The 10,534-nt window shown below is 42.7% G+C and overlaps 1 protein-coding gene across 1 annotated transcript; it reads right to left on the bottom strand.

The window, feature by feature from the left end:
* Positions 1-7,922: 7,922 nt before the first annotated feature.
* Positions 7,923-9,995, bottom strand: LOC141003343 (zinc finger BED domain-containing protein 5-like). Its single transcript, XM_073474667.1, has 2 exons — positions 8,829-9,995; positions 7,923-8,399 (listed from the first exon to the last, which is right to left on the bottom strand). The coding sequence occupies exons 1-2, from the start codon at positions 9,993-9,995 to the stop codon at positions 7,923-7,925; spliced, it is 1,644 nt and encodes a 547-aa protein (XP_073330768.1).
* Between the last annotated feature and the right edge of the window lie 539 nt (positions 9,996-10,534).

Here is a 10,534-nt window from a genome sequence, read left to right as displayed (position 1 = left end):
CTTGTCAGAGGCAAAATAAAAGCCCAGGCATTTTTAGGGGGCGTAACTTTGATTGTTGCTGTTGCCACAAAGGATAACGTTGTAGCCACTGCAGCCATGTTGAAGCTATCAGCTGAAGCGAACTGGCGAAAAACACCACCTGACAAATGCTATTCACTCTGTTAGCTTTGTTTTTGGTCTCTACCAACTCCTGAAGGTAGTATGTCTCTTCAGCTGTGTATTCCCTACGAGGGAAACTAGGCTCTAACTGTGTCTCTCTGCTGTTTGGTGCTGAGCAGTGAATTTAAAAGCTCTATAGAGCTACCTGCTGATGCCGGAGATGATAATGAGAGATAATGAGAGTGGTAAGAGTGACCCAAAACTGTAGCCAGACCACTGAGCAACGAGCTGAAGATCACGTATTGCCAGGGGGAGCTGCAGATTCAGGTAATTTATTTATTTATTTTTTTCACATTTGCCTTTGATTACAAAACTTTAGCATATAGTCGCTACAATGTAAGATGTTATAATAATGCTTCCCCTCCAAAAAGTGCAAATACGGTCTCAGAGAGCACCACACAAACCATACAGAAGTTGATCACCAACCTTTGATAACTGATAAATTGTTTATGTGATTTACTTACACCAAACATTTAATGACTCCTTCCTCCTTCCACGTTTAAGATTGGGAGAGTGTTATCATGCTATCTGAGGGCAACGGAAAAAATTCTGATGGCCACCTTTAATTAGCCTATTGTCTTACAAGCAAGTGTTCGATTAATCAAGGGATTATTCTGCAATGTAGATAGCTGGCTGCAGTCCTGAACAGGCAAGAGCAATTGATTTGGAATTGATTGAGGAATCATTCTATATTGCAGCAACATACAGTAAAATAAAATTCCCTTTTGCACATAAATACCATGTATTTATGTATGAAGACCATACTGTACACTCACTGTCACAGAAATACACATACACCTGAGTCCATCTCATTACTGCAGTGTCCATCCCTCAGAGTTCAACATTTGGCACCATTACCCACAGATAAGGAACACAGACCAACCTGATGCTACTGTATATGTTGCCAAAAAACATACCATGTCCAGAGAGAAACACATAGTATAAGAGGGCTCTGATTTACATGGGCAAAGTAGAAAACATAACTCAGCCTTCCTTTTGCACCTAGCTCTTACCTTTCTTCAGTAACACTTGACAGAAACCTGGTAGCTTACCAGTTAGCAAAACACTGATCATCCTCAATAACCTGTTGCACTGCTCACTGAACCAGCAATAATTGATATGATGCAGTAACTTAACTAGCTGTGATACCTTGAATTAAGCACAGTAAAGTGTTTCCTGTCTGATTTCATCTGTGCAGTAAGTTAATTCCAGAGCAATGAGCAATTCATTTAGCCTTCGCATGATAAATTCATGGCTCTTCGTAGAAATCTGTCTTCCTAAATTAATCTTATTTCTGTCGGGTATAGAATAAGAATAAAAGGCAGAATATCTTTGTTAAGGTAAGATGCTGAATTTGTGTAAATCCCTCTGAAACAGTCATCCCTTGATCCTTTACTGCAAGTTGTTGAAACTATAAGATATATTTTTGTGTATGTCGGATGTCTTGAAATGCAAATTAGCATTTATTATATAAAATTTTAAACACAACTGGGGCTGCATCACGGCAGCCATTTTACATACATTAAGAAAAAGGAGATACTTAGAAACATACTGCAGAATAGGCTAAATGGGGCAATGAATTATAGGCAGTGGGCCCGTGTTAACAGCTCCTAGTTTGTGACGCAGGGCCACTCTTAAAAAAAAGGCCCATGTTATTCCATTTGATATTGTTCTCTGGTTTTGCATATACTGAAATACATTTGCAATTGACACGGGTCCTTGAGTGTCTGGGTCCATAGGGAAGTTGCCCTGACTATGAGATAACAACATGCACTCGTTGGGGTTTTGTTATCTACCAAACTTCATTTGTTGTAAGTTAAACATGTTGTGTGCATTATGTTAAAAATATCTGAACCCTGACAAAAAGAGAAATAACTTCAGGCTCTCTCTTTTCCACCCTCTGCTGAGTGCTGCTCTCGTTAAGACGAGTGGACGTTTCTGGCACCATCTACGAGCTTTATCAGTCCAGTCTAAGTCAGCTCTCAGACTAAGTCATTTCCAAAATGCAAATGACCATCTGTCTCACTGTTGATATACATATACAGCATATATAATATGCCTGTGCACAGATATATTGTATAATCCAGCTCACGACTGCCCCTGATATAATTCTGCAGAATTTCCTGCAACAACTTGAACTTCATTTGTGCTCCATCGATGTGAGTTGTTCCAGACTCGAGGCAGCAAAGCAGATCCAAACCTTCATGCTCTCTTCACCTCGTTTCACAGCTCGGATGAGGTCAGGATGTTTATATGCATTGCTTTTTCCCTCTCAAAAATAGCACCGATATTGTTTTTGCCAAGTGTTGGGCTACATTTTTTGGGCCGATCTGTCCACAGAGCACTGCTCACTGTGAACAATCCAAGACAACTTTTGCTCAATGAATTTCTCTCTGCAGCTGCAGATTTGTCACACTGAGATCTGTATTGTTCTCTTGCAGCGAGTTTTGCAGAAAAACGCATCCTAAAGAGCACAGTGCTGGTGCTGGGTTTCCGCTGTTTGTTCTCAGGTCTTTACAGGAGCTTGTGTGGTCATCCCCGGCCTTGTGAGATTCAAAAACTCTCCTTCTCAGGTCCTCTGAACCCTGCTAATCAGGACACGAGTCCACTTACCTGTTTTCCTAAATGTAGATAAAATAAATAAAAGGATAAACTAAACTGTCTCTTCCCCATCTATCCTAACATGAAGACACATTAATAATCCAGGTAATGTTAAATGTTCCATAAACATTTTTATAACCATGTTTGCTAATAATAAATGTGTTTGGTGACTTAGGTCAGTGCCACGGCTAAATTTAACCATTCCTCTATTGTTTGTCTTGTGTCTGTAATTAATTTCAGACAGAAAATTAATAGCTAAAGAGCTTACAACTCTCTGATTAAGTGTCCAAAACAATTATCATCTGCGCAGTGGAAGATGAACATCTGAAACACTTCCACGCTCCAGGACTGGAATCAAGTTTAATCACATCTTGAGGAAACATCAGGGTTTGTTCCTTTTTATGATTATTTTGCTTCTCAGCCCGATTAAATTGTTTCACTTCAAAGGCAGCTGAGCAGACAGAAATGTGGGGAGACAGAGAAAACTTCATTCTCACACTTCATTAACGTTGATAAGACATTCTCTTTTGGGGAATAGAAGACCCTGACTAGTGGGAGCCAGATTTGATTACTGAATTGAGCCGAAAATTAGAACATCTGACGCTCAGCTCTGCACATACAGATGATGTTGGATGTGATCTGTTGAGTTGCAAAGAGAAGAAAGGTGTTGTGTTAATACGTCGACTGTGGACATGGGGAGGTTCGATAAAGAGTGTCATCAATATACTTAACATATAAAGTTGCTGGATTTGTTGGCCTGTTTTATTTTAAATGAAATAGGCCATTAAATGAAAGCTTGATACACTGATGAAGACTTCAGGGTTTCACTATTTTATAATAAATAAATAAATAAATAAATACATGCTAAATGGTTGGGAGGATGTAGAAAAAACTGTCTGTTTATTAGGCATAAAACTGCATAAATTGATTTTATTAGCTACTTTTCGGCAGTGAAATAAAGTTGTAAAAACAAACACTGACTTATTTATCACCTTATAAAGTTGTTATTGCAAACAAACTGCTAAATGCAGACAGCAGACATGCTGCTACAACAAATAAGCCACTTTTTTGACACCGCCAAGTATTTTCCCATTTGTTTGTATTCTCCGTGTGGATCATTTGAATATTTTATATAGATCAAAGCATCGTCTTTATTTATTTTCAATGTGGATACAGTCATTAAGGGGTACAGAAAACTTAAAGCCGATGCTCTACTTCTGTAATTCAAGGCAAAGCACAGAGTCTGTGGCACAGGTCAAGGGAGCAGAGACTTTCTTTAATCATTTTTCAGATCATTTTGAATGAAAATGATTTGCTATGTTTCATGCACCCCTTATTGTTATTCACTTGACTGAATATAATACATAAAATAGAATAATACTATATAAATAATACACGCTGTATAACATTTACTCTATTAACACAATAGAATATATATAATAAATCATATTAATAACAAAGCAAATGAGAAGTGAAAAATAAATAAACATGAAGTGCTCAGTGTGAAGGCACTGCAGAGCCACACCACTGCGCTTTACAGACTTTCATTCAGTGTCCATGGCAACAAGAGCCTTGGAGACTTGTGCCAGGGTAGAGGAGGGTCACCCGTTGCAGAGTTTCTCCATCACCTCCTCACTGACGCCGCCGATTCCCCATTCTCTGTGTTACCCAGTTGACTGACAGTCCTGATGAGAGGGGAGAGTCATAGTAAAGTGTGGCAACGTGTCTCAGCGTGTACGCCCACCCAGCCCCCCCCCCCCCCCCCCCCCCCCCCCCCCCCCACTGCCCCACGTTGTTCCTCTCATTCTTCAAACAGATTCATGTTTGAGATGATGACCTCTCTCTGGAGAGATTTCATATTTGATGTTAGCTCGCCGCTGTGCCGGATTGGCTGCAATTTCTCGCAGCCCTGGTTTCTGTCATCCCAGTGCAAAGTGTTCAAATATCATATCAGACTAAATTTGCAGTCTGGATGCATATAAATACACTTACGTATCTGTGAGCGAATTATATCTCAGTAGCTCAGAGACTCTAAGGAGTCCCCGGTGTGCCTGAAAGTGTTTCTAACAAAGTGACTAATAGCTTAATTCTACTGTTATTGAATTCTCCAGAAAGTTAATATTAGGCTTCATCCTCGTCATTATGAACTTAAAATCTTCCCAGTCAAGGAAAGATTGGAAGTGTAAATGGTTTGACGTGAGTCAAAAACATCAGAGGCTCTCATTATGTACTCTGCTGCATCGTATCTTGTTTTCACTTGACATGCGAAGTCACACACTGCAAGAGAGGAAACATCTGGTCCGACAAGACACTAACCCTGTGAAGAAGAAAGCGCGTGAGTGCAGTCATTGGTGTGTGGTGGTGTGGTGTTTAGAATAAAAAACACACATGCCAAACGCTTTCCTCACCCTGTCATCACCTGTTATGTAGCACCAGTTCTCACCACTGCCAAAACATCTTCACTGCAGGTACAGAAATAGAGGATACACACACATACACGCACAAAGAGGCATTATTTACACTGAGCCGTGACAGTCTTCATTCCATTTTATGGAGTGTAAATGATATGAAAAGATGTCTTATTAGGGTAATAACAGAATAGTTCCTTATTCAATGACATTGTTTTAGATGCAGTGTCATAGGGAGCTGCCAACTGGATGCAAATGGTCACATATGCCTGTCAGTAGCTGATCCGTGCCAGCTTCCCGATCCCTTAGGTCAGGTGCTAACGCCTGACCAATACTATATATGCCGAAGGGTAGGGCTGCACGATATTGGAAAAAACTGACATTGCGATTTTTTTTAACTCTGCGATATATATTGCGATATGAAAAAATACAGGAATTTTCATCAGATGACCTGAATAGCACTTTGTTATGCTGCACTGCTGCTATCTTCTGGACAATTAACCTGCACTGATCTTACCTCTTTTTGTGAATGTAACAAGTATGGCTTCTGTCTGTGTTTTAGAGATATTCTTATTGTTTTCTTTTATTGCTTGCTTTTATTGTGCTGGGACCTGAGTACATGTTTCGTTCTATCATGTGCAAACGTGAATTGAATGACAATAAACAAACCTTTGAACCTTTTGAGCTCTCCTGGAACATCCTAGCTTCATAATTACATTAAGTAACTAACAGTGAGTGATAAACAGGTTATTCAACCTTTTATTCAACAACTGAAATCTTTTACAGCAAAACTAAACATCTTTCTTTTTATCAAAAATGATTTTAAAAAATGACAGTCAGATCTGTCTTTGCATTCGTCATACTGAGCTGTGTGGTACCGACGTAAATGGTCAAACAAATTAGTTGTGTTACCTCTCGTTGTGGCAACAGATGCAAGGCACTGTCGACACAGAGCACATGTTTGGTCAATATCATCCTTCTTGTAGCCGAAATAATTCCAGATAACTGACGTTGCTTTTCTTTTTGGCACCAAGTCTTCGTTTTCGGCGATTTTCTCTTGTTCGTTGCTCATTTTTCAATGTTGTTACCAGCGACTCACTCCATGTGCAGGGGCGTGGTCTGCTCTGGCACACTGAATAAGAACTAATGTGATTGGTGGATCGCTGCGCATGCAGAGTCTGTATGCACAGTGTGTGTCAGGTACCCTTGAAATTAGATGAGTTCATTTGCCTTCTACATCGCAGGCCCTGCGATGTGACTATTGCGCACACGTAGCCAATCCCCAACCAAGCTCATCCTCATAAGAAAATTGCCCATATAGGTCAACTTTGAAAGCAGCTTATTACAAACCACATTGACGTTTTTTTGTTAGGTGGCGATCTCTAGTGGTCCTAGTAATTATTACAGTGGCAAAGGAGGAAGTCAGCGCAGTAGTACTGTTTGTGTCCAGTGTGTTTTCAAAAGTAAATGGTGAGCTGCTTTAACTTACACCATGTACATGATGGAACTGCAGTTACGTAGTTAACATAGGTACGTTCGTAACTGAAGTTACAAAAGTAACACAGTTATTTCATCCCAAACCACAATGTTTTCCTGAACCTAACCTAGTTTTAGTACCTGAACCTAACCAGACTGTGAGCGTACGAAGACAGTACAGTATGTCTGATGCTGGCACACTGCATGTTGTTTTGGGAAATGCAATATATCTCACTTTGGAAGTGACCGGCAATTGACCCATTCAATCGTTTAGGTATGAGGATGTGTTGCCAAACCACTCACACGAGAAGAACAGATCGGGTTTCTACTATGGATCAGGTACTGGCACTGCCCCCTAGAGGTTTCTATGGAAAGCCAGACAGGACACATGCAAATACATTTATCTAGCCCAGTGGTTCTCAACCTTTTTTGAACAAACGCCCCCCTGACCATACCATGATCCTCTTACCGCCCCCCCCCCCCCCACACACACACACACACACATTAAAAAAAAAGGGGGGGGGGGGGGGGGGAACTACTATATGTTCTGGTGTTTGACATGTTCTTGTACTAAACAGTGTGTTAAGACCGGAGGACTTCAATTGACATCGGGTTTTGTATGATGAGAGAAGCCATTCGTTTGCTTTAAAGTCCCTGTTTTTATTGGATTGGAGTTGTATTTATGCCATGATGTGCAACAACATGATGTGCTGCTGAGCAAATCTGACCATTGTATAGGAAATAAAAGCATGGATTTTAATTTGAACATTGCCTCCAAAATGTATGTTTTTGACACATATAGTAGGTCAAACCTTTAAGTCAAACTGGTGTTTCTACTGAGAGAAAGACCACACAGCCTTTGAGGATGATGAATGAATTGCATATTAAGTCTGAATAGAAGTGGTTAACGTTTATATCAATTCACAATATCACAACATTTGAAAATAACCCCAGGTGTATTAAGCAACGTGGAACTTGGGAAGAAAAATACCACCACAGCAGAATTTGTTGAAAATGAGTTTTAGTGGGCTAATGTAGTCAGAGATGCCAACAACACGCACACTTCACGTGAACAACAGTGAATGAACCAATAAAAAAACAGAAATCGCTCGTGCGTTAATTAATGCGCTCGAGGCTTATTAAACATTTGAAAAGCAACGGTCATTGCCTGAGGACTCAGACGCTGACATGAACCAAGGAAAATAAGAATTTAAAAAGGCTATTTTAAAGAAGGGAACTATATAGCACTGTACGCGCTTTATTTAATTTCAAAGCAACCTAGTGAGAGCCCTGTGCTTGGTGGGCCGCTGCCAGCTTTTTCACATCTGGACACTGGGATGTTAGTTTCAGTCTGAGAGCGCCAGAGCTAACCAGGTTCAGACGGTTGCGGTATTTCGTCTGCATGTGGAGAGCTTGGCTGAATCCCTGTTCGACGAGATACGACGTGGGGAAAGCGAGGAGCAGGAGATGGACCCTCTCCCACAACGGGGGAAAACGCTGACCTTGCGTTACCCACATCACACGCCAACCAGAGGTCCGGAACGTTGCTTTTGCCTCTTCGTCGTTCTGGAGATCAATGAGGCTCTCCTGGATTTCGGGCTCACAGCTGACAGCATCTGCTCGCCATGGCTCCATCACCCAGTCAGGCACATCTAACTGCTCGAGATCCCTGAACCGAATCGCCATGTCGGCCTTGACTGCCTTCAAGTGGTCGGTGTAGAGCAGCAGGTGACTATCCGTCAGCTCATCCAACACCTGAACAGGCACAGTAAAACTATTATTTCATTTTATCATGAGAGCAGAGATAAAACGTAGTCTAAAGGCCTGTTCATACTCATGGTCAGGGCATTTCATAGGCTAGCTACTTCAGGAGAAACTCCTGGGAGTTCCTTTTTTTTTTTTTAACTCCTGGGAGTCCCTCATACGCACCGCCCACTGCAGTACACGTAACGCGCTAAGGGAATCCCTTAGCGGAGATGGCAAGTTTTGCGTTGATTGAGGAGGAGGAGAACAACACGTTTGAATTAGCTTATAATGCGCGATTGCGGAGGAGATGGAAAGAAAGAGGCAACGGAGGTGGCAGTCCAACCTCTAGTATGAAATGCCTAATATTTCCACATTCTGACCAATCACACATTTCTTTCTTCTTGCATAGTATGAACAGGCCTTAATTCAAAAACCTACCTTGGCTAACTGTGGAAAGTGAATTAATTGTCGCCTCCCCAGGTTCTGTTGGTAGAGCTCCAGTTTTGCAAGGAAGCTGCAGATGGTGGCCTTGGAGTGGACCAGCGTCATCCCATCCCCCTGGAGCTTCAATGTGACCTCATTCATCTTCCCGAAGAAGTCGGAGAGGTAAAAAATGTCATGGCGACAGGACCACAGCTTGGCCTTCAAGGTTGCGTCTGCCTGGTCGAGAAATTCAATAACTGACGGGAAAAGCTCGCACAGCCTGGCCAAGCAGTTGCCCTTTGACAGCCAGCGCACCTCTGTGTGGAGCAGCAGGCGCTTAAAGGCCTCATCATTTTCCCCACACAGCTGTCTGAAGAGCCGATCATTAAGCGCATGGGCTTTTATTTTGTTGATCGCCTTGACCGCGACATCCAGGGACTGATGGAGTGACGGGGACATTTTTTTGGCCACCAAGTTGTGACGGTGCAGTATGCAGTGCACTGTCAACACCTGGGGGACTTGCTGCTTGAGGAGGGTGGCGAATCCCCGGTATCTGCCGACCATAGCTGGCGCTCCATCCGTGGCGCAGGCGATGATGTTCGTCACCGGGATGTCCCTCTCCCGCAGGAACTCTGTCAGGGCGGCGAAGATGGTTTCCCCTCGCGTGTCTGTGGCCAGGTATTCCCCGAACAGGAAATCTTCAAGCAGATCCCTCCCGGACACATAACGGACATAGGCCATCAGGAGAACGTTGTTGTCGGCCGTGGTGGTCTCATCCAGCTGGACACTAAAGCGACAGCCGCGCAACGTAGCACACAGCTGTTGCTCAGTGTCCATGGACATCTCCCGTATGCGCCGGGCCACACTGTCGTTGCTGAGCGGGATGGCCTTGGTGACTGGTGCAGGGTCGCGCTGCATGACGGTGGAGATAGCCTCCTTTATTGCGGGAACAACTAGAGACTCCCCTACAGTGAACGGTAAGCCGGCCTTTGCAATTAGCAGAGCTATATTATAAGATGCCACCAACCCACTCTCTGTTTGGTTGACGCTCCGAGCGAACATGGTGTTGATCGTAGGGCGCCTTGAACGCTGATCCCTCAGTGACTGGAAGTAGGCCGAGTCTTTTGATGCCTTGTCAGGATGTTTTTTTGACAGATGCTCCTGTAATCGCGACGGCTTCATTGCCTCATTCGAGAAAACCTGCTCACATAGCAGGCACATCGGCAGATGTACATTCGTCGGTGATGGAATAAATCCATAATTTATGTAATTTGCATTGTACTGCCGGCACTTTTTCTTATTTTCCGCCATGTTTGATTGTAATGTAAATGGATTGTGATTAAATGTGATTACGTAGGCCTAATCGTGCTTGTGTACGTTTTCATTGGTTATTGAAGTGTTAGCCCGCGAACCATTAGATGGGCTCGAGGTGACAGCTGTCAAAAGTAGCCAAGTGTCGGAAAGGGGTCTCCAAGAGGTTTCCCGGGATTTCCCGGGGTTTCCCTGCTGCTGTGGTTTGTTTACGGGCGTTACTATGGAGACCGCTTCTACTCTCGCTCGCTCACCTCTCTCGACCACACACACCGCTCTCGCTCTTAAAAGGACACACACCGATCTCATAACATGTAGCTCAATAGAATTTATTGAAACACCCATAAAGTAGACTATTTAGGTCGGTTATTTGCACTAAAAAAGTTGGGTAACCATGAAAGTTTAAAATG

The sequence above is a fragment of the Pagrus major genome, chromosome 10 (genome assembly GCF_040436345.1).
Source record: "Pagrus major chromosome 10, Pma_NU_1.0".
In the NCBI taxonomy this organism is placed as follows: Eukaryota; Metazoa; Chordata; class Actinopteri; order Spariformes; family Sparidae; genus Pagrus; species Pagrus major.
This window is presented reverse-complemented; position numbering and strand designations above follow the sequence as displayed.

Excerpts from the sequence above, each read along its gene's own strand:
- LOC141003343 (XM_073474667.1), bottom strand. The coding sequence starts at position 9,995 with ATGAAGCCGTCGCGATTACAGGAGCATCTGTCAAAAAAACATCCTGAC. Across the intron at positions 8,400-8,828 it reads ACTTTCCACAGTTAGCCAAG|GTGTTGGATGAGCTGACGGA; the intron begins GTAGGTTTTTGA and ends GTGCCTGTTCAG.